This window comes from Schistocerca americana, chromosome 1 (genome assembly GCF_021461395.2).
Source record: "Schistocerca americana isolate TAMUIC-IGC-003095 chromosome 1, iqSchAmer2.1, whole genome shotgun sequence".
In the NCBI taxonomy this organism is placed as follows: domain Eukaryota; kingdom Metazoa; phylum Arthropoda; class Insecta; order Orthoptera; family Acrididae; genus Schistocerca; species Schistocerca americana.
Window position 1 is genome coordinate 638,193,840 of NC_060119.1, and position 25,757 is coordinate 638,219,596.

At 38.4% G+C, this 25,757-nt stretch overlaps 1 protein-coding gene across 2 annotated transcripts in view; it reads right to left on the reverse strand.

The window, feature by feature from the left end:
• Positions 1–5,569: 5,569 nt before the first annotated feature.
• LOC124607626 (centrosomal protein of 112 kDa-like) overlaps positions 5,570–25,757 on the reverse strand; it is a 155,582-nt gene continuing 135,394 nt past the window's right edge. For both annotated transcript variants that reach the window (XM_047139921.1, XM_047139920.1), the window contains exons 14-15: positions 15,118–15,173; positions 5,570–5,795 (exon numbers count right to left, since the gene is read on the reverse strand). In XM_047139921.1, the coding sequence (XP_046995877.1) occupies positions 5,748–5,795; positions 15,118–15,173 (104 nt within the window). In that variant the 3' untranslated portion in view covers positions 5,570–5,747. The remainder of the gene's footprint in view (positions 5,796–15,117; positions 15,174–25,757) is intronic.

Sequence of the window (25,757 nt, forward strand, 5' to 3'; positions counted from 1 at the left end):
AATTGGGAAGTTTACGATAGAAATGAAGTCAAACGATAGTGTTACTGATTAACAGAATCTTTCTCGGAGAGTTTTTAAGAAAAGCTAAGTTAAAGTGACCGCCAATCACTATTTCTTCATTTCTTGTTATTAAATAAATCAGTAGAGCTTTAAGGTGTTTTATGAACAGATTAAAATTCCATGGAGGTGTTTAATGTACACTTACTATTATGAAGTATTTATTATGAAATTCTACTTCTGTTGTGCTTGCTTCCATATGCTGTACTCGGAAAAATTTGTGAGCAGAACGTCTTTAAATTTATGAGAATTCCTGATGAATGTGGCAACTCCTCCTTTCTTCACGTCTGCTCTCAGATTATTTTTCTTCATGAAGGGGAGCCCCGAAGAAAAAAGATAGAAAACCACTGCTGTGGATAATAAGTGTTACTGAATCTCAGCTGCAATTTACATCTCAAACATTAACGACGTCTTAGCTCACATTAAAGCTGAGCAACAATAGTTCCTTTCATAGATGTTAGGGTGATTTCAGATATATTCCCCTTAATCCCTTGTGTCCCAATTTTAAGCCCCTTTAATACGTTCAAAGTGTGACACTTGTGCTCGCAGGAGTTACAATGCCCCTTGGTATATAAAATGATTATTTGGACCAATAATTTTTCTGAATTTTTTGTTGACAAATGGTTTCACTTGAGTTGTATCTGAGAGTTTCTCTTGTAGTATCCAACACTTTGTAAGATGGAACTGACATTTAATCTATGCCTAATTAATGTACTCCCAATATACTACTTAACTCTTTTTGTTTCTGGTAAATAGTCTATTTCAGGATTCAGAGAACAGTGTAGTGGAGTTGGTGATGACTGGCAATACAGTTTTGTTAAGCACTGCTGTAGAATTCCTTTTTCGTGCTGGAGAAGTAGCAGTATCGATTAGAATTCTTGTGGCTACCACTGGTGGGCCATTATCATAGACTAATATTCCCAAGCTGATGCAGGAGGAGGGCCGTTACTGGCTAAACTTTTGTGGATACTATTGGTGGCCCATAACATCATTACCATGAACCGGGTGAGAAAGGCCAGGTTGCTTTGTAACTTACCTCCTCTTCTGCCAAGGTTCTCCAGTCTTCTGGTGGTATAAACCTCCTGCTAATACAAGTGTTTTACATAAGTCTGCAGGCTTTCGTGGCCATTGTCACTAAAGTTAAAATCTTCTGGGGTGTTAGGCCGTAGGAAAACTCCCCTCATAATGGAATGTGACACGGGTCGAAGAAGATCCCAAGCAGAGGGGTCAAAACGTCGATTATTTTAGAAGGAATTATGATGTGGCCTAACAACCCAGAACATTTCAACTTTAGTATGCATGACATGTGCAGATTGTCTCACTCTTCAGGATTGCTTTTCTCACATAGCGATGTTTCCAGAGGGTCTCTATTTTATCAGGACCTGGAGGCTGCTTCTTAGTAATATTTCCTGTAGTTCTGAAAGCTGTAACCTGTTATAGGACAGACTTGCGACTTGGGGTTGTGTCTTTAAATACTCTCTGTGTTGCAACAACAGACTCGGCATTTAGGATGAAGTTATTATTCATGAATATGCGATGCTCTATCGTCCACTGCTCCAATGCTCCTGAAGTGGCAAACAGTCCCGAAGTGAATGATGTAAGTGCCGTCTCCTTTGTACAGCAGTGTGTTATTCAGTCAAAAAATGTCCATTTCCCGTAGATCTCTGTACTTTTACATGGTATGGTACATATGCCATGATCTTGGCCAGTCACTGTGTAATCAACTATTGGGAGGAGTTAGTTTCTATGATAAGTGTTCTAGTTCAACTTTGCAGGCTAACAGGGATACTGGAGAAGGGTTTTCAAATATTCCCTTCTTTCACTGTCCCAAGGAATAACATTACAGCTGTGAGCGTGTCCCATTACTGTAATTTTTATTACAACTGATATCAGATTTTTCTAGTTTCTCAAGTTCTACATGCAGTGTATTGTTATTTACTGACTACCAAACTCAAACCTTTGAAAAGATGTTTTAATTGTTCACTATATTGTTTTATAAGTGTGTCCACTCAGTCACAATTGTACGAGAAAGATATTCTTATTGCAAATTCTTCACAAATGGGCATGTATGATCTCCTCAGCTGGGTTACATGCACATCATCATTTCTACCCAGATGGTGTCCCACTTCAGTGTTGTTTGTAATGCAGCAAATTCCAATGAAAACTTCTTCGCACTACTGAAACAAGAAGAAAACTCATGGATTGAGATAAGCATTTCCCTGGAAATTGCCATTAGATTATTTTCTGGAGGTCTACAAAAATAACCAACTTTGTAGAAGTAAAGTAGATGCATTCAATGTCTTCATGAACCTAGCTTTCATTGTCGTTACTCAGTATACATGGTAGTGTAAGGTAGTGGAATGTAACAGCAGCTAACCATTTTATTTGTCACCAAGGAGCACACAGACAAGTTATTTGTGGCCCCACATAATTAAATGTACTTTTCTCTGTTGAATTACTTATATTTATCAAATCTTCAGACTGTATTTGAAGATGAGATTTCGAGGACACACAGCCAATTTCACAGTACCTCAAAATTAATAAGCTACATTTTGACTGTCATGAAATACCCACCAATTTCAGCTCCCAGATAGAACGTACCATTATAATTTAAGCAACAACTTCTGGTTCTACTGGCTGACTAACTTATCGTTGTCCATCCCAAACCACTATGGATAGAAATTTGGAGAAGGTGTAGGTCTTATACTGTAGGCGTAATTTAAGATGGGATTTTTTGAAACTCAAACCCTAAGGGGTGAAACAGGGGACGACAGGGGACGAACTCTTTTTTTAAAGCTAGACCTACAAAAATTGGTATTTTGTTTCTAAGTGAGAAATAAAGAAATATGTGTTTCAGCATTTTTGGAAATTTAACCCTATTGTGGGGGGGGGGTTCGATAGTTGGTGAAAGCTTTTTCCTGAAAAAATATTATTAAAGAGCTACTGAAGCATTTTTACAGCTAATTCTTTGAAAATCGGTGTTTGGCTTCTCTGTTAAAGACGAAAAAATACATGTTTCAATGTTTTGGAAATTCTACCACAAAGGGGATGAAAAAGAGTCAAACTGATTCATCATCGCCCAGCCCTAACTGCTGAGGATAGAAACTTGATGTTAGGAGAGAGTGTGGATCTTATACTGCAGGCATTGTTTAAGAGGAGATTATCCGAAATTTCACTCCTATAGGGGTAAAATAGGGGATGAAAGGCTTTTTGAAAATGTGTCACTGTTAAGGGAATTTTGAAGCTAGAAATACAAACACATGTATTTGGCTTCCCAGCCAGAAAATAAAAATACTTGTTTCAGCATTTTTGTAAATTCAACCACTATGGGGATAAAATAATGGGTGAAAGTTTTTTTGAAAGTAAATAATTACTTAAGAACTACCAAAGAATTTTTAAGGTTACATCTAGGACAATTTGTATTAGACTTGTACGTGTTTCTGTGTTTCTAAAAATTCAACCCCTACAGGCGTGCAATATGGGATGAAAATTTTTAAGAAAATACTCCGTTAAATTAAAAAAAATTTTACAGCTCAACTTGAGAAAACTGGTATTTCACTTCTCATCTAGATATGAAGAAATATTTGTTAGAGCGTGAAAGTTGCTATGGAAATATCTTCACAAAAATGCAAAGATACTTTGGACTACCAGAATCACTTTTTGCTCAAAGTACGATCAGAAAAGACCATGCTTATATGGCCTCAATTAGTGTGAAAAGCTTAGAAGGTGTTGCAATTTGTGAACAACATAAAAATTAAAAACAAATCAATCTCTGCAGGGCATACAGTCTGCATGTGCGAAGCAGCGAGTTAGAGATCTACATAAAACTAAATATTTGCAGCACATTGGAAAATATTTCTTATCTACACAAGTCAAATTACATGGTGTTTGGAAACAACATAAATGAATGGTAAGTTCGATGTTCCACTTACTGAAGTGACACAGATGGTGATAGGAAAGGAAATAGGTATGCTCCTCTCTAAAGAATTTTTGTGTCCTTATCAGAAGCTATGAGAAGATGGCACTAATCAACTGAACACCGAGTCTCAAAGTCAAGTGCATCACCAGCTCCTAACTAAAAGAACTGGTGCTGACAATACCAGCGACGAGTATGGTAGGCAACATGTCTGGCCTGGCCATGCCAGTGCTATGTTTAATTTCGACTTCAACACATCATCTAGTTTACCACAAGCTTTGACCTACGCTTGTTAGACCACAGTTTCTGTTAGGACTGTTCCAAGAATGGGTTTTGATACTCTAGTGTTTTACATTCTGCTATGAACATGGACTTTCGAGTTGAGCTGTTCATTGCAATAAATTAGAGTTTGTGTGAACTCTAAATGAATAATCTTAGGATTCACCCCAAGTGAGTTAGAGGTAGGCCAGCTGGCCATTTGATTTTCATTGCACTTAAATTTAGTAATGGGGAAGTTAGTGAGGATTTTTTTTTCCTTCATAGATTGATTTCATTACTGCTATGATCTGATTGACAAAAGGAAGATTAAACATCCTCCAGACGAAGACGTCGAGTTGGAGGATGAGCTTGGAGATGGGAAGGACTGACAAGGAAATCAGCCATGCACTTTTCAGTAAAGTCATATTCAAATTTGAGGCAAATGATCAAAAACCTGAATTGGGATGGCCAGATGGGGATTAGAGCCTTCACCATCTTAAAAACACGCCCAGTGTTTTACTGTGTGCTTTTTTGCTAAGTGCTTTATGATTGATAATGGTACGTTAGTTCCGATTCTTCACTAATATGTGGTATCAATTTTGAATATAGGGAAACTGGAGAGTAGTCTGGAAAAATACTTACTTTCAAGCTGTTTCAGAAGCTGCTTAATATGACTGTGCCACATTTCAAGTTTTTCATTGAAACTAAGTAATGACTTTGGGACATATACATCTAACTTGACAGACAATATGGTTCGATAGTATTTACAAACCAAGTAGCAGATTTCATTTTTCAAACATTTGCACTATAACACACTGTGTGTCATGCACAATTGACAGTGCTCAAGAGAATTAAAAATATATCCCCTTTAAGCAGGCCCTCAATTTTACCGTATTAATACTAATGTACAGTGATGTTGCAGCCACCTGCTTCACACAAAGTATCAGCCTGTTTACACTTAAAAACACAAATTTATGTGGTGTATTATCCGTTACAATCACAGTATTAGTTAATGCAAACAAACTAATTTATTAAAATGTTACAGATATTCATCAAAAGTGAATTACTTATTTCATTTAAAAGTACTCATTTCAAGACAAAATTGCTTTAAAAAGCATAGCTGGTGTATACTGCATGACAACCAATTTACATCTGCCATCTGCTTTCCTGGCAATGCCTCTCCTGTTCAATGACAAACAGCCATGTACGATTTTGACTGCTGCTATAAAACACTGGTTAACAGACGAATTAACCAATTATTATTTAAAATATTATCTTTGATAAAATTGCAATATAAGAAATATATTAGCAGTCATGCAGAAATAAAGACAGACCTGATGATGCTCTTAAACCAAGTGCTTTTATTAGTCTACAGAAATAGTTATGCTGCACACAAGAAAATTACTTCAAAATTATTCATGCCACAGCAATTAAAAAACAGTATGTACCAACATTCTCACTTCATTTCGTAAGACATATTTCTGCTCATTTCGTAAGACATATTTCTGCTCTGTAATTACTTATTCCTCCTACGATTTGTGCGTTTGTTGTTATTACCTTGTACCTGAAACATAAAGATTAGATTAATTATTCATTCCATAGACCCATAAAAGAGGGAATCCTCCTGGGTGTGGTACATATCAGATAAACACATTACAAAAATGTAATTAGAAAAACTTGAGTTTCATTAATTTTAATGATCCTCAGTCACTAAACAGTAAAATTATGTACATAAATTAAATTTAAACTTCTAATATTTACAGGTTTAACACTTGCATCTGCTTTCATTAAATCCATCATTCAGACATTTGCTAGTTTCTTGGCTATTACAACCAAATATTGTCAGAAATTAAAGTATAATAAATTTTCATTAAAATGGTCTACTGCACTTGTTGAGAAACTCATGGATGGAATAGAAGGAGTTGGCCACCAAAAATTCTTTTAAATTATGTTAAAATTGTGCCTTGTCTGAAACTAAACTCTTCATGGTTGCTGGTAACTTATTGAAAATATGCTTTGCTGAATACTGGACTCCTTTCTGGGCAAGAGTAAGTGATTTTAAATCATTATGTATATTGTTCTTATTCCTAATATTGATACTGTGTACTAAGCAGTTAGTTGGAAAAAGAGATGTATTATTTACAATAAACTTCATTAAGAATAAATATACCGAGAAGCTGTGGTTAATATGCCCAATTCTTTGAATAGGTTTCGACATGATGTTCTTGGATTTACACTACTCATTACTCTTATTATACGCTTCTGTACTCTAAAATTTTTTTCTCTGTTTGTGAAGTTACCCCAAAATATGATACCATATGACATAATGGATTGAAAATAAGCAAAATATGCCAGTTTTTTAAATATTTATATCTCCTATGTCTGACATCATTCACATTGCAAACACAGACTTGATTAGGTGCTTTAGCAGTTCGTTAGTATGTTGCTCCCAACTGAATTTATTATCAAGTTGTAATCCCAAGAATTTTACACGCTCAACTTCTCCTATTCCCATGTCATCATATTTTATACACACACCAGAAGGAAATCTCTTGGAAGTTCTGAACTGCATATAGTGGGTCTTTTCAATGTTTAATGAGAGTGAACTGGCTATGAACCACTTATTAATGTCAGCAAAAATTTGATTAGCTGCACTTTCTAAATTTATATTTGATTTACTATTTATTGCAATGTTTGTATCATCTGCAAATACGACAAACTTGTCATCTGGTAATGTAACAGATGACAGGTCACAAGGAAACAGTAGTGGACCTAGTATGGAACCTTGGGGAACACCACATGCAATTTCTTCCCAGTCAGGTGATGTCCGATTGCCTACTGCTGAAGTGTTACGTAATGACACCCTTTGTTTTCTATTAGTAAGATATGACAAACCACTTTGCAGCACTACCAGTGCCGCCATAATATTTTAATTTACTTAAAAGAATGCTGCGATTCACAGCCTTTGACAGGTCACAGAATATTCCAGTTGCCTCTAATTTGTTGTGCAATGAATTAAGGACATGTTTGCTCTAAGTGTAAATAGCTTTCTCAATATCGGAACCCTTAAGAAACCCAAACTCTGACTTCGACAGTATGTTATTTTCACTAAGGTGCTTAAGTAGACGCTTGAACATAACCTTTTCAAAGATTTTTGAAACAGCTGGCAAAAGTGAGATCGGTCGGTAATTTGATGGAATTTCTTTGTCCTCTTTCTTGTGGAGAGGTATAACTTCAGCATATTTAAGACAGTCCAGGAATGTTCCTGTGGCAAGTGATTGATTACACAAATAAATTGAGATATGACTAAGCTCACATAACACTCTTTTATTAACTTTGTTGATATGTTATCTTAATCACTAGAATGCTTTGATTTCAAGGACTTTATGATGGATTCTATTTCTTTGGGGGAAGTAAGTGTTAATTCCATTTTACTGAGATTGCTTGTGTGCATTGGTCTCAGATATTCCACTGCATTATTTACTGAACCTGACAACCCCATGCTGTCAGTAACAGAGACAAAATACTTGTTTAAATCGTTTACAACACAACATGTGTTTGTTACCAGGGTTTCATTTATTTTTAGAGCTACTTGTTCCTCCTCATTTCTGATCCTACCTGTCTCTGACTTAACTATATCCCATACTGTTTTTATTTTATTGCTGGATGTATTTATCTTCTTCTCATAATGCAGGTGTTTAGATTTCAGGATAACATTCTTCAATATTTTGCAGTAATTTTTGTAATGAGCTATAATGCTAGAATCAAAGGTGTCCCTATGTATCAGATAGTGTTCCCTTTATGGCTCACATGATATCTTTATCCCTTGTGTGATCCATGGTTTCTTATTAGATTTCTGCTTAATTTGAGTTATCTTCAGAGAAAAACAATTTTCAAATAAGGTGCTAATTTTATTAACGAATGTTTTGTATTTTCCATTTGTCTTTTGTATGCTGTAAACATCAATCCAATTAATTTCTTTGAGCAATCACCTACATTTCTCAGTTTTTGACTGCTTTATTGGCCTTCTGTAATCAGTTCTGATAGATGTTTTACCCTGACAATTTTCAAACTTTAATGTTAGGTGTTTCATGTCATGGTCAGATAGCCCATTTATTACTGGTTTTGTAATGTGGCTTAGTTGCCTAGAATTGTCTATAAATATATTATCAATGGCAGTCTTAGAACATTTGTATACCCTAGTTGGGAAATTTACAGTAGAAATTAAATTGAATGACAAAGTAACTGATTTCAGTAACTTTTCACTGACTGTTTTTCAGGACATCTATATTAAATTCACCAGCAACCACTAGTTCTTTGTTTTTTTAATTTTAGATGAGACAATAAATCTTCAAGACTATTTATAAACAGGTTGAAATTTCCTGAAGGTGCTCTGTATATGGCTACTATTATAAAGGACCTATTATGAAATTCTATCTCTGTTGCACATGCTTCTAAGTGCTGCTCTAAACAAAATTTATTAATGTCAATATTCTTAAATTTAAAACTGTTTTTAACAAATGTGGCAACTCCTCCTTTCTCCATCTTTTGTCTACAGAAGTAGGAACTACCTACAACTACCTAACAACAAAACTTTCTTTCTCTTTGCTGATGTTCAGAGAGGCAGATTATGTCAACTGGGTTCGATGACTGATTCATCAATACACATAAGTAGTTCATTAATTTTACTTCTAAGCCCTGGAATATTTTGATGCACTAAAGATAGTTGGCATTTCACATTTACCGACATGAAATTGGGTGGAAATAAAATTTCTGCTGATTGCTGTAAATTTTTAACCAACAGCTGTTTTCACTGATCCAATGTACCAAGATTATTCTGTTTGATTTCTTTATCAAACTGAAGGTTTGTTTCAATCTTTACACCTCTCAGAACCTGTCTTCGTTCTGTCCTACCTATCCTAAAGAAGGTGGTGCTCCAACACCTATGACCAGTGGTATATTACCACTCATGGCAGTGCCTTCCCCCCTTACATTTCCTGCTATTAGCCCAGCCAGTTTACCCTTCCCTTTTCTGTTGAGGTGTAGGCCATGTCTAGTATAATCCCACCTACTGACAGAATCAACAGGAACCAAACCAATATGTGACCCCGCACCCGACCCAAGCAGCTGTTCCAACTACAAATTAACTCTCCCGACAGAAGAGTTTAAATGAGGTCGGTCGGTCATGGCGTCTCGGAACAGACACGAACTCAACACTGGTGTGTCTCATTGCTGATGCAATCTTTGCCACACTCTATATTGTACCCAGGATCTCTGTCAATACTATTGCCTGGCCCAACCAGAATAACCACGGTGTCTTCCCTGGTAAAATCTTTACAGAGTGAACCTAAATCCTCTGTCACCTGACCCAGACCAGCACTTTGTTTAAAAAATTTGTGACCTGGTATTCTGATCTTAACTGGTCCTTGCAAAAGTTGGCCTACACCTCTGGCATGTGAACTACCTAACAACAAAATGTTCTTTCTCTTTGCTGACTTCCCTACATTCTTATTCAATTTTCTACTGAAAGTTTGTTGTGCCCTCTCTACACCTACCTCTGTCTGAGGCTCATCAGCTTCTAACTGAAGCAACAGGTCAAACTTATTCTTCATATTCACCACAAGGTTGTCTGACAAAGTTCTAGGTCTCTTACCCCTGTTACCTGCTGCCACTTCCCACCTCTCTTTACCCTTCTCCCTCCTTAACCTGTTCAGATCTTCCCTAGCTTGGTCTACCTGTGCCTGAAGGGCAGCAATTTTCCCCTCCTGTTCCACTATTTTCCTATCTCTACTGCATATCCTAAAGAACCACTGATGAGTCTGATCCACTTCCCCATGCCGCTACAGTCACCCCATTGGAAAAACTACTGCACCCATCACACCAAACCCCAGAGCTAACAATTCTACGGCAGGTAAGGCACTTTTCACTTACGGTAAAGATCTTACTTTAGCGAGAATAAGTCAAATTAAATTACAGAAAAACAAGGAAACACATTTATGAAAGATTAGGTCTAGTGCTCAATCGTATGTAAACAAACTTACTTTAGTGACAATAAGTTAGATTACCGAAAAGAAGAAGAAAAACACGTTTACAAAAATTAGGCCTAGTCGCAACTGTATGTAAACAAAGCTACTACCGCATGTGCAAAGTTTCCAGATACCGGAATTTAAAATTTACGCTGTGTTTCGCAAAATAAGAGTTAAACAACAAAGGAATACGCTTTTCTTAACTTGCTGGAATGTAACAGAACAATTAAATGAGATTCTGTAAGTTTTACTGGGATAAAATGTATGCAAGAATATGATCGTAACCCTACTTTATGTTTCTTTCATGTTTTCTAGAATAATACACAGAGAGAAGTGAAACGTTTAATAGTAAGCTTGCATAACACACTAATACATGTATTGAACTAGTTTCCTGAACTAAACAGAATTTTATTACACTCTAAATCACTTATCTGTATGGCAGCAAAAAAACTCACGCGTCTCGCCTGGTGCAGGGCTACTAAACATGGCGTTTATCACACTAATACTTAGGGATTAGAAAAACAGTTAGAAGAAGAAGAAGAAAAAGAAGAAGATGATGATGATGGCACCTGCAAAGAACTTTTGAGTTAACTGAATGTTGCGGCGATCTTCAGCGTCTACATTTTAATGAAATGGAATGAAACCCACATTTTAACACGAATCACCACCAGAGACTTTTCTTTTTGAGACACTGCAGTATCAAATCCACCTACATGCAGATGATGTAACAGGCTGTTAATTTGTTAGAGGATCTACTCCCGTCTGTAGTCAAATGGGCAGATGAAACACAAACCAAATGATAAAACTGAATACATAACACCTCTCAACAAAACACAGCAGCACAGCAATTTAAGCACACTTGTGGAGATAATCACTGTGTTTCTAATTTGTATGTGACCTACAGGCATCTCCAAAAAGTAGCCTGCTCTTTGTCTGCAAGTATTGTGTAGACATTTCTGAAGAACTTAGCAGATGGACTAGGTATATATTGTCTACTTTTGAGTGAATATAACGGGTCTTAATTTACACAATCAATGTGTGTGTGTGTGTGTGTGTGTGTGTGTGTGTGTGTGTGTGTGTGTGTGTGTGTGTGTTGAAAACAATATAAAGGAGACCATGTTCACCAACACTTCAGTGTCCTTTAGAATGATGTCTGAGATGGGTTTCCTTATCATTATATCAGAAAATCCAATACATCGTAACATGTATGCTTTAACCTAAGCCAGTCCTGGTGTGTTTCTTTTATCAATTAAGGGAACATATTTGTCCCATTTTACTTAAATGTTCATTCAGCTTGTGACATGTTTGTAAATAAGTAAGGAAGATACTGCTAAGGTCATAAATTTAACTACCAGATGCACTTCCATGGTTTGCTAGCAGGTATAACTGGATAAAATGGTGGAATAGAGAAGCAAAGCTGCTTAAGTGAAGATATGAGTAAATGCAAAAAATCTGTGGGGACAAAAATCATATCAGGTTGATGCTTAAGTGTGCAGTAGTTTTGTGTTACATGTTGGAACTTCAGTTGCTATGCTTTTATTTATCGATTGTCATTTTGTCTTCGCAGTTCACTGCAGCTTTTTGAGTTTACTTGTCATTTGGAGATAGTGAATGGAGCTGTGGAAATTAGAATGTGCAGTGCCAAGTGGAGAAATCTGAACGTTTCCAACACATTCTTCTGTTTGAGTTCAACGGGGGGGTGACAGCAGCAAAGGCAGCCAGAAACATTTGTGCACGTCAAGAAAAGGGTTTACTCATTTTAAGGAGCATCATTTTAACATTAGTGACTCTCCCCATTCAGGAACACCTTCGGGGTTTGACGAAAATCATTTAAACACTTTAATCCACAATGATCCATATCACTGTAATTGACAACTCGCGAATGTGATGAACTGTGATTGTTCCACCATCATAAGACATTTATTTGCAATGGGGGAGGTTGAAAAATCGGGTGCATGGGTACCACTTGCTCTAAGCTAGAATCACAAAAATCAGGTTGTGATCATACGTACATCTCTGCTTGCTCATCATCAACTAGCTCATGAACATCACGAAGCATTCCTATCCTGTATTGTTACTGGTGATGAGAATTGGAGTCTTTATGCTAATATAAGGAAAAGAAAGGAATGACTAGGGCCAAACAAAGCAGTAAGTCCCTGTACAAAGACCTGTGTGCATCCACAAAAGATAATGTTATGCATCTGGTGGCACAGCAATGGTGTGGTGTACTACAAATTGTTTCCCCTAGGTGTAACCATCACTGCTGTCATTTACTATCAACAACTGAGATGCTCGCAAACACAATACAAGAACAATGACCAGGAAGAGTATCTGAAGCGATACTGTTCCACTATAGCACCTGGCCACATTCTCCTAGACTGACAGAAAACACTATCCTTGAGTAGTGTTGGGAAGCCATTCCGCACCCACTTTATTCAAATGATCTTGCACACTCAGATTTTCACCTTTTCCATTCTCTATCGAACAATCTTCAAATAGCTTCTTTTCTGGATGAAAATGAGCAACAAACAAGGCTTGACAAGCCCTTAGCCTCAAAACCATTCGATTTCTACAGCCACAGAATTGAAAAGTTACCTCAGCATTGGCAGACTGCTGTAAATAGTGAAGGAGACATATTACTTATAACTAAAGTCTCTGTTATGTGTAGCTGTTGCGTTTATTGAACTTATGGAAAAAGACCATGAACTTGTGCATCAACCCAATATAATCAAAGAGTTATTGTCTTCACCTTAAAATGTCAGCAGTTACATTGTGCAAAACTGACAGATACAGCTGCTTCATATTCTGAGATAAATTAACAGCAAAACTAGTAACAAACAACAGCTACAAAACAGAAATGTATCATTTGTGTACAGTAAATAAGAAATAGTAACAAAAAGCTAAAAAAAAAATTGTTTGATGACACAACTGCTTCATTGTATGCTTTCAGCAATTAACTATTTCAAATGCGCACTTAAGATAATGAGATGGAGAATCATCTCAAAATTGGACCTGAAATATTTCCAAACCCAGTAATCAATTAAGAAGGTCATTGTGCTCTTTTCCGGCCTAAATAAGGCAATATGAGGATTCTAACTATTGCGCCAATTTTGTTACTTCAGTTTGCCTCTGCTGCAGCTAAACAATGAGTCAAACGTCATTTGTGATATGTCTTCACTGAATTTCCCAGACAACAACCAGTAATTCCTGAAGCCTAATTAACAGTCCAATGTACTACGGTTGGATTCACAGTGGCACTGATGATTGCCAGACTATCGCCAAATGTCACCCAATTCCATCAGCTGACAGTTCAGTCTCTCAGTTCTATCAAGGAGGATAGAATCTTGTTCCTCAGTTATCTGAGCAACCAGACAGTTTTACGAAATTTACGAGATGAAGAGAGAAATAATCTATTACATACTCACGTGATTCATGGTGAAACTCAAAAGCAAGATTACAAACACTCTGAAGGCCTTTAATAAATTCAGCAAAATAGACAAACGTCAGTTAAACTTCAATGACTGTATTCAGCATATGTCTCAAAGACAAACGTAAGTTTCAGAATAAGACACACTGAACAACTGAAGCACTGAATTTGCAAAACATCTCATACAAGAGAACCACCACACTATTGGCTTAAAAATACCAGCAAGCAGTAATAAATATGGAAAAAGAAAGTTCTGTCAGAATGAAAATAATTTATGACTGCTCAGACAGGCACTAACCCCACAACCTACTTCCATAAACAGGTTTCTCGTGCCACATCCTCACACAACCCTAATCCTACCACTACTACAGAGAATCAGCGGCAAAGAAGTACTTCCCTTACCACTCAATATCACTGTGCCCAGAAATGAGGGACATCCTACTGAAGACCCTTCCCATCCCTCTTTAAGTGCTATTCTGTCGCCTACTCAACATACACAACACCTTCGTCCTCCCCACTCCCAACCCCTTTTGTTGAGGAAGACCCAGGTGCAAGACCTGTCTGATTCACTGACCCAGCACATCCTACTCTAGTCCTGTCGCAGGCTTATCCTACACATTCAGAGGCAGCGCCATGTGTGAAAGCAGCCATGTCATATGCTTTGCTGTAATCACTGCTAAGCATTTTATGTGGGCATGAGCACCAACTAGCTGTCCACCAGAATGAATGGCCATTTCAAAACTGTGGCCACGAACAAAGTTGACTGCACAGTGGCACACCACACTGCAGAGGACAACGTAAGTTCAACAGCTGCTCCACAAACCGCACCACCTGGAACCTCCCTCCCAGCATCATCTTTTCTGAACAATGCACATGAGAGTTATCCTTGCAACACATCCTTCGCTCCCGTAATCCTACCCTAAGTTTCCACTAATCCACTGTACCAACAACCTCTACCCAACAGTTTCACCTTTCTGTCCTGTCACCCCCTCCCAACCATGCCTCCATATCACTGTCGTCGTGTCACACCTCGTGTGCTTTGGTACCTGTGTGGCGCAGGCCAAGTCTGTACACCTGCCATCTCTCCCTCCCACATTCATAGTATGCACACCGACCAACTGCCTACGAGTTGCTAGCCACGCACTAAAATTTTAAAAAGTGGTACTGCATTTAGAAGCCTTATTGACAATTTCAGAAATCACAGATGTTATCTGTTGCAGCTTCACGTTGCATCGAATGAGATGCAACGTAACAGCAGACACTGCTACAAACTGAAAATAAACTGAGATTACAACTTCACAGTTAAACTTGTGAATCTGTTTTGTTACACACTATCGGCAGCTGATGCAACGTTAACATTTTTATTTGTAGCACGACTATTTTGAACAGCACACTCTTAAAACAAAAATAGTGTTACTACCATTTAACATTACCTTTTTTAACAGTTTTCCGATTGGTGTTGATGTATCTTCAGTAAGTTTGATCTTTTCTGTAAAAGAACAACAAGCACCTATTCAAAACATTGATTCATTTACCAGAAGCAAGGAGGACTGCATGGTCAAAAATATAAAATGAACACAAACAAAAGATATGAACACAAACAAAGGATATGAACACAAACAAAGGATATGAACACAAACAAAGGATATGAACACAAACAAAGGATATGAACACAAACAAAGGATATGAACACAAACAAAGGATATGAACACAAACAAAGGATATGAACACAAACAAAGGATATGAACACAAACAAAGGATATGAACACAAACAAAGATTTGAAAAGCTGGAATGTACCACAATCAAGAGTGACATTTATCACATTTCTGGAAAGAAAGACTCATATTTTTTTACATTAATGAAAATCATTATTTGTGGTGATGCCAAGGACAACTGAAACATCTACAAGTAACATCATAGGTGTGTACAATATTAATGTTGATTGCAAAATAATTTGTCAATTAACACTATACCAATAGTAGAAAAATGTACCGCAAGTTTCCTGTAATCACAGAGAAAGAAATATAGTACTGCAAGATCTGTGGGCTTTATAGGGCACAACATATGCAAGCATTCCCCAGATAACACAACAGCTACTCAAAGGATTGATTACTGAAGCACAGTGTTCAGTCAGCACTAAGTCTAGTAGCCATCAAAGTACTGCTCTCTCCCAACATCCTCATAGCAGGCGGAGGACTCTGGTTAATGAAGACACTTTTATTCATAGAAAAAAAAAACTGTAACCAATTTCTTGCCTTTATCAACTATTTTCAATGACTACTAATTAAAAGAGGGGCATATCCATAAGTTTTCTTGTATGTGATGCTCAAAATTGTTTTGTCCAAGACCGAACAACTTATGTGATTATGAATGTAAATACTCCAGGAACAAAGGTAACAACTCACCGAATAGTAGATGTGTTAGGTAGTGGACAGGCACATAAGCAAGGCTGGAAACTATGTTAACAGTCCCTCCTCCAAAACACACACACACACACACACACACACACACACACACACACACACACAGTAGTTTGAGCAGCACATGAGGAGGTTGATAAGTAGATTGGGAGGCAGGAGTGACAGAACAGAGCAAGGTGGGACTGAAGAAAAGGGTGTGGGTGCAGGTGAGTGAAGTTAGGGTCCTATTGTAGGGTGGAGGTGGGCATGGGGCACTGGTTAGCAGACACCGATGCCAGGAGGATTGGGTACCAAAAAACAAAAACCTAAAAATGCCATGCAACAATGGGCCAACTATTTAAAATACAGGTACTAAAGAGTAGACCATTAGTTTGGGGAACTCATGCTGGAAACATGCTCTCAGACATTCCCCAGGATTCAGTGATAGGTCTGTTGCTCTCCTCCCTATACTGTACGTGAATGACATCTCACCTGTGTGACATGCTTGTTCGACAGTGTTTTTGTAGTGCCTGTCTGCGACTCAACATCTCTGCAATATGGTGAGCAGCAGTATATGCTTCTCATAATATTGTCATCATTCTACCCTTGATTTTCCACTGTTTTATTTTACATTCTTATAACTTTTTTTGAGAGAATAAACTGCCATTTGATTGTGTATTAGTGTATTTCTCTTCAGTCTTTTTATGTCATTATCAAGTATAATGCTAAAAGTTCTTAGATCATTAACATTTCATATCTGTTAAGACATTCCAAAGCACACGAACAGGAGTAATACATACCTTTAAGATGCAACTTTCAAATAATATATACTGTAGAAGACACAGTGAATATATTTGAATCTGGCAGAAGGCATGGTAACCCCTCAAAAGGTTTGAGAATGGTCATCAGTCAAATGTGTTTCACGGAGGGCAATATACAGGGGGTGGTGCGGGAACTTCCTTATTTAAAAGAAATCATAAATCAGAAAGCATTAGAGACATCAATTTAATTCTTTTTTCTTTACAAAGAGTAATATCTGAAGTTTTGTTCCATTAAGTTTTGAAAATGTTATCTTGAAGGTGGCCTCCATTCTGTTCAGTGAATTTTGGAGGGTCGAAATCTGAAGTTTTGATCCACTTTTACCGACGTGTGTGTCAATGTTGGCAATAGCAACATGAATATTGTTCCATAGCTCAGCCAGGGTCTGCGGACAAGTGGAATACACTGAGGATTTGAGATAGCCCCATAAGAAAAAGTTGCATAGTGCTAAACCTGGTGAGCATGCTGGCCATTGGAGATCGCCCCTCAAAGATACGAGACGATCGGGGAAGTGTTCATGCCATGTGAGCTGTGGCGCCATCTTGTTGAAACCAGACATCACCCACATTCATTTCCTCACGTTCTGGAATGAAAAATTGTTAGGTCATCTGGATACAATGCCCAGAAGTGACTGCCTATTGACTTACCCTATCATTCTCTTCGAAAAACCATGGGCCAATAATGCCAACTTTAGATAGTGCACATCAAAAAGTCACACATTCTGTATGCAGGGGCTGCTCATGAAGTTCTTGGAGTTTCGTGCCACTCCAATACCGCATATTTTGCTTATTCACACAGCCAGACAAATGAAAATGTGCCTCGTTGCTGAAGAACACTAAGGCTTCATGATGCAGCTCCTCGAACAAGGCTTCACACACATTTTTTTGTGTAACAAAATAATGTGGATGAAGTGAATGCACCACTGACAGTTTATACGGATGATATTTCCACTACTCACAAAGAATTTATCTCACTGTGCATTCAGAAATTGCAAGGCCAGCTGCACACGGGGGCATTCAAAAATCAACATCCTTACCCTCTCGGTGTTTTCAGTCATTCTGGTGATTCTTGAAAGTCCTGGTTTCTTTTTCTGCATACTGCCTGTATCCATAAAGGTGTCTACCCACATAACAGTTGATTTCCCATCAGGAACACAACCTGGAGGCGGGATGTTAAACTGTTTCCTGAATGCACGCCGAGTTCTGATGACCGAAAGTCCATTTGAAAAGTAGGCCACAACAGCGAACGCCACTACTAAACTAAACTAAATATTTTTAAAATTAAAAATATAAAAAAAATATAAAAAAATTTTAAGTCTCGCACTTTTGATGGCACTGAAACCCACGCAACAATGATTACAACCACTGTGTGCCGGGTGTTCCAAATAAGAAGTTCCCACACCACACCCTGTAGAACAGGACACAATTGTTGGAATGTGACAGTAACATCCATTCCAACTGCATTGAATTATCACATTAATTGCATCCTGGTTAGATGTGAAGGGACCAAATGGACGAGTAATGCCCCTGGATTACTGTCGGTCACTGGTGTTGGCGGAACAACATTGACAGACACACTCATGTACAATGTCATCGATGGATCTGATGCTTCCTGATTCACTGGAACAGTCTTCTCCTGTGATTTCTGCCTTTTCTTCGTAACTACTTTTGAGAGTCAGAACTCTTATGAGGGCTTAGCTGCTGTAAGGAAAAGAACTGACGAAGAATTAGCACCCCTGGGACTAAGTCCGTGGGTCCATCAGTAAATGGCTGATGTTTGGTCACTAGTCTGTAGATTTCTATGGAGGTTTCCTAAATGGAGTCTGTCACTTGTAGACAGCCTGGGAGGCTGATGCTTCTATAGCTGGACACAGTGAGGAAAGATTCTAGGAAATGGTGCTACAGGAACCACAAGACGGGGTGGGATGGGTGGGGTTCTGTCTCCCCATGGGCAAATTTTTACTTGTGCAACTACCTGCGTTTGGCATTTGACATTGAGGGAGACTACTGCTGACCTAAATACGGTTATGGCAGAAGTCAATACTATTAGGACTGGATATATGTGATTGTATATTTTCCGGGCTACTAAATGTCAGATTCAATCTGAAGCCTTAAGTTCCTAGAATTTATATTCCTTAATTCAGGTATCACATTTTGTGGGTCAAGGGAGTGGTGCCTCTGACATGATGTATGCCCACAGCAGTGACATTTAAATCACTGCATCAGTGATGGGAAATACAGCTTCACATCACAACAGTAGTCTATGTTTCTGACTTTCTTAGGAAGCAAGTCCCTCTTAAAAGTGAGGATGAACGTCTTTTTGTTGACCTAGCTGTCTGGCAAAGTGGATCCCTCTTTTCTCCAAGTTTTTGCATAATTCCTTATCTGCGTGCAGTGTTAAGTCCTCATGAAAAATCAAATCTCTTAACAAGTTCAAGGTCTAGTGAGATTTTATGGCGACAAGTATGCCACAAAATTTCTTGCGAGAAAGTAATGCTCAGGACTGGGTACGAGTCACTGTTTTAATTCAGGCAGAACTACTTTGTGGTTTATGGATGGAAGAGATTTCTCCGAATAAATTTTGGTATTACCTACAAAGAACAAAGGCTTAGTAGTTAGGAAGGACCCGCCATCAATGTGAGTGCAAACCAGGAACTGGCGGCAATAAGTTTCAGCAATTCACTTAACTTTGCTTACATCCCATAGTTTGGCAAGGAGGAAAAGTTCTTGGGTTTGTAACAATCTGAAACTGAATAATTCAAGTTTGTTTGGAGATACTACCAGAGCCTCACAGCCTTGGACCTTTACACTGTGTGAAATATCAACTATAATGCCACCTGTTCCAGTCGAGGGCTCTTCCCGTGGGTGCCGTCTAGTCAGAGCAATGGCCCCCTGGCTTGTGGTCACTGCACATAGGCCCGTTGCCTCCAGACAAACAGGCACCTACTCTTTGGCATGCAGCACCTACTCTTCGACATGCACTGTATAATGGTACTTGAATTACGTAACCATTGCGGGACCTCACCTCAACTTCTATTCTTTCTATTGTCACTATGATCTTTGACGTACTTGTAACTATGATTTTTGGGCGCGTAAGCGGTCATTAGAGAGAGTCAGGTCTTGGTCGTCATGTTGAAAAGACACAAATTGTAGTCAGTTTATAAAATGTGAACTTTAATAGTGAGGAAGATATTTTCAAGTATGTTTTATATTGTGAAGTGATGTTTTGTGAGTTACGTGATATTGCAACAAAAGTAATAAAAAAGAAGTGTAACTTAAATTCGGAGTGCTGATTACTTTTTTACATCACCATTGTGCTAACTTGCAAAGGTTTAATCTTCAAGAAGAGTTTGTGGAACACATCTGTAAAACTTTTGAATATCGCATAATAACACCTAGGCCTCTTTGCATCCGAGCTTGGAATCACCACCACCTAGATTTTCGACAATTGAGCCATGAGTTCACAACGAGACCAGCGTGGGAAACATGAAAAGATGAGTGCATAGTTTATCCATTATTTCATGAAATGACTTTATTAACTGTGCTCTAATGACACTTGCCACATAATATAACGTCGTCGTTGCCCGAAAATGCAATATTTAGTAGCGTGAGCAACTTACCTTTGTTGTGGTAGGGTTGTTAGAACTGGGAGATAACAGGTTGATCAATGGCGTAATTCCAGTTTAGTCAGGGGCTACCATTATGTGGGCAACACTACATGGACTGGCATTTTTTCTGAGCAGAGGTCAAATCCAAACTTTGGGACCAAGCACGAGTTAACTCAAATACAGTAAAACTTCATTTATACATATCTCTCACTCTCTCTCTCTCTCTCTCTCTCTCTCTCTCTCTCTCTCACTCTCTCTCTCTCACTCACACACACACACACTTTTTCAAAGTTAAGCATTGGTCAAATTTACTGCCTGGAGATATCAACCGCTTGGAGTGCTAGCATCGTTGCAGCTGTCTGACACACAATGTTTATCAATAAGACTCCCAAATTTACATGGGGCTTCCCGTATATAACGAAACTGACAAATATTCGAGGCAGATAAAGCAATGTGTAGCTTATGAAATCCTGGAAAAAAAAATATAATAATAATAATAATAATAATAATAATAAAAAGTGAGAACCATAAAAAATTTGCAGATCCTATTAGCCGTGAAGTAAGGCCAGGATATACCTCTGGGAAAAAGGAGAAAATCTACAACTTCTGCGGAAATAAAATTTTTCATGACTACAGTATGTATTAAATTTATTTGCCTTCACATATTCCTCCTCCAGTGCATTATAAATAGCTTCAAATGTTTCTGGTATTATTTTCATCAATGTGCACTGTAGGATTTGAGCGCAATACTGGTATTGTAAACTAGAGTAGCTAGAAATTGCAGTATTATGTAATTCTTTCTTTTGCAGATGTAGCATTTCTGAGGAGTGTGTTTCGCTTCATAATATGAGGAGCCACTTTCTTGAGCACATACTGAAATGTACTCTCGTTCATTCCCAAAGCGATTTTCATGCGACGATGATGAAAACCTCGTCACTACAGAGCCCATGGCTATCGCTGAGATAGTTCAATGTGCACTGCCGGACCTGGACAAGGAAGAAACTGACGATAAGGATGATACAGAAGAGCCTCAGCATTCCTGTGACATTTAACAATGCAGTAAATGTGTTAGAAATAATTAAACAATTTGTGACGCATCACAATGTTTCTGTGAAAATGATGAAAAAGTTATCCTGTTTTGAGGGTACAGTTATGCTATTGCCGCATCAAAGAAAAAACAAACAAAAATTACGGACTGTTTTTATGAAATGACGTTTTCTTCTGTGTAGAGGATTACATTTAATCATTAGAAACAGTTTTAAGCTGTTGCTGGAACATTCTGAGAATGATGCCTATCTGCTTACCATAGCGTTTCTGGAAAAATCCACATGTCATGTCTGTGGAGATGTCATATGGCACAACTGAAACGTGTGGGGATGTGGGAGACTGAAAACCTGCATGTTAAGGTAGGGTATGAGCACCACCACCTTCAGAAAGTGTGTTTTGAAAGGTGTCAGTTGTTTTGTAAAGGAAGCAGTGAGCTAAGCTAAGCAGCTGTTAGTTGGCTGGGATGAATTTGTTCAGCAAACCAGATGTGATGAACAAAAAATCATTCTATCTTATAGTCAGATTGGAGAGAAGCAAAAACAAATAGGTGAATGAAGCAGCGTAAAACCTCTTTAAATGACACATGTTAAAGGGCCTATCGTTAATATGTTTATTGTTAAACAACTTGTTATTTTACACAATCTTCAAAAATTACCAGATGATGCTATTTCAATATCCTGGTCAGTTATACATGAAACTTCATAAAAGTAATTTTGCTGGTATGCACAGCATTCAATTTCTCTTTTACATATGGTGTATAAAGACACGGTTCACTCCTCCACTTTAAGAGATTCATATATTAATGTAATGACATTTTGTTCACAGATGACAATTTCTGAAGTGAGAGAAATTTTCTGTCATAGTGTCAATACACCACAGCTATCTTCCTACATGCAGAAGACCAACACTTCCTACATTGAATCCACCACAATTTCCTCAGAAACTCTTAAAATCTGCAGGGCTGTTAAATACATTTTCAAATCACATTTATCCTTAGGAATTAAGATTTTGTGGCATTGCAGTCTCCATCATGTTCTATGGCCTTATGCCAGCACTGTGGAAGAGCATGCGAAGGCCTCATTTCAATAGCGGTACTCCAACAGTTGTTTGTTTGTTTTGAAATACTGAGGCTTATAAATAACTGAGTGATGACAATAGAAAGAAATGGTAATCCCTTGCAACAAGCAATGCACTGCAATAATTCTGATATCTCAGGGAATGGTCATCACTCAGAATGTTTAACACCCAGCATTCTGAAATGAACAAAATTTGAGGTGTACCACTATTGAAATAAGCTCTTGTATACTCTTGTTGGCAAAAGCTCTTGTCTTCTGCTCTGCTGCGATAGTATTAGTCTTAGCCGTAGGAAAGGGGAATTTTGTTAGAATTCAGTAAAGGCGCGGTTGAGCGATGAAGTCTGGGGCAGCCTTTAAACGGGAACGGGACTGCTTCAACCGTCGCCGGGCAGTCCCAGTGAAATTAGGTAATGCACTTGTAGGTGCACAGACAGAATGCTGCTTATTAGAGGTTTCTGGTCGAGACGAGGGCACACGTCTTATTAGTCTAGACTTGGTTGGCAGGAGAAGGCTTGAGACACCACGTTATAGGTTACATGGGGTGAGGGATAATAAAGTGGAGTCATTGGATATGACAGTACTTCGATTTATGATTGCAGGGACTAAGTTTAATAAGCAGGTAGAGGTGTTACCCTGTGTGGGTGAGGGGTATTCGGTGATTCTCAGACTGGACTTCCTTGATAAACATCATGCAAAGATAGATCTTTGGCAACAAACAGTGGAACTCAGTGGAACAATGTTTTGCATGGGGGAAACGGTTGCAAATGGATGATGTCACAAGGCGCACTTAACGCGAAGATGATGCCAGCTAAACTGCAAACGGATCGATTAAAGGTTGATCAACAGGATAACGTACCAGCAGGTACAGGGAAGGTAGTTTGGGTTTCAATAAATATGGACTTACCAAAGGAGACATTGTACATGGTGGAGCCACTCTTGAACAATGAGGAGTTGGATAATGCGCACTGTTTTGTGCTGAGGAGTTTAGCTCACGCAAATTATGTGGAAGGAGATTATAGGGTTCCTGTACGTAAACAAAACTTCGGCAGAGCGGATTTTAGCTTGTCAAAAGTGGTGTTGTTTGGCCACACTGGGGTTTTTTGATGAAGATGACCTCGATAGGGAGGATTTAGAGGCGATCCATAAGCAAAACGTCAATGCAGCGCAATTGAGGGGAAAATTACAGCATATGCAGGGAGACGACAGGGTCAGTTGGAGGAATTGTTATTGACATTTAGCGATTTATTTGGAACGGAGGGTAGGTTACCAGCAACACCGATTACGAAGCATCACATACCAACAGAGGCTAATACACCAGTGTTTTGGAACCCGTATAGAGTAGCACGTCATATGCAACCACTACTAGAGGAGTTTATAAAACAACAACAAAAATATAGGTTTTGTTGTGATTATAGGTTTCTGAATGCGAAAACCATTTTGGACGCATATCCGATTCAGAATATCACGGACACATTGGATAATCTGGGACAATGTAAGTATTTTACGACGATGGATTTACGGAGTGGATACAACCAATTGGAATTAGTGCCAGAGGATAGTGCAAAGACAGCTTTTACTGTTCCTGGGGGACACTATCAGTATATACGTATGCCGTTCGGGTTGAAGAATGCACCGGCAACTTTTCAGCGATTATTAGATGGGATTTTAAGGGGATTGAAATCAAAGACACGTATGGTTTACTTAGATGACATAGTATTTTCGAAGGATATACCAGAACATGTATCGCGTTTAAGAGGAGTCAGCACGGTTATAAGTTTAGAAAAATGTAATTTTGCGCAGACGCAGGTCAAATATTTAGGCCATGTAATCAGTGAACAAGGAGTTGAAACTGATCTTTGGTTAACAGAGGCAGTTCAAAATTTTTCCACACCACGTACAACGAAGCAATTACAATCGTATATTGGGTTATGTTCATATTATCGTAAATTTGTAAAGGATTTTGCTAAAATAACCGAGTCGTTAACAAAGCTTTTAAAGAAAGGGTTTAAAATTCGATTGGGAGGGGGGGAAGGTATGCCAGCAAGCTTTTGATGAATTAAAAATGAGATTAGTTTCTGATCCGGTGTTGGTGTTTCCGAATTTTGAAGAAGACTTCATCTTATCATGTGACACTTCAAATGTCACAGTAGAATGTGTTCTGGGGCAAATGGCAAAGGAACAGGAGCAGCCAGTGGCAGATGCTACCAGACAGTTAAATAGCGCAGAGTGGAATTATTCGACAACAGAAAAGGAGATGTTGGCTGTAATATATGGAGTAATGTATTTTCGTTGTTACCTTTATGGTAGGAAGTTTAAGGTCGTGATAGATGTTGAGATGGTTACTGGGACTCAAGGATCCTTGTAGTCGGTTAACATGGTGGGCTCTAAACTTAAGTGAGTCTGACTTTGAAGTAATTCGTAAGTCAGGGAAAAAACACGGGAATGCAGATGCATTAAGTTGCAAGTTAGACGCATTAGAAGCAATGGGTTAGAGCGTCATGGAATGGCAAAGGGCACAAGCAGAGGATGAGGAGTGCCAGGGTTTTAGAACTCAACCACATGTCATTGTAGAGAGAAATTTGTTGCGCAGAATTACCAGTTGTGGACCATGAGTAGTGGTACCAAAGAGTTTGAAAGAGGAAGTCTTAAAACAGGCCCAAGATCGTGTGCTTTCAGGGCATGGGGATCATCGAGCAATGGAAAGATGGGTAGCGGAACGATTTTGGTGGCGCACTCTGAGAAGGGATGTGGAAAAATATGTAGCAAATTGTGTACCATGTGCACAGCGAGTGGATGTGAAGCGCGCAAGAATTCCATTGCAATGGGTACCAGAGGTTTTGAAACCTTTCGAGTTTATCGGGCTACATGTCTGCAGACCATATAACAAAAACACCGGCAGGGAATCGTTACTTTTTAACTATAATTGGTTACTTTTCGCAGTTTCTAGCCATGGTCGCAATACCAGACCAACAGGCAATTACGGTAGCACAAGCTTTAGTCAATAACTGGTTATTGAAGTTTGGGGTGCCTGATACCATAATTACTTATCAGGTAATGAACTTCATGTCCGCATTTATGTCACAGTTGTGTCAGTTATTGAGAATTAAAAATTTCGGACCAGTCC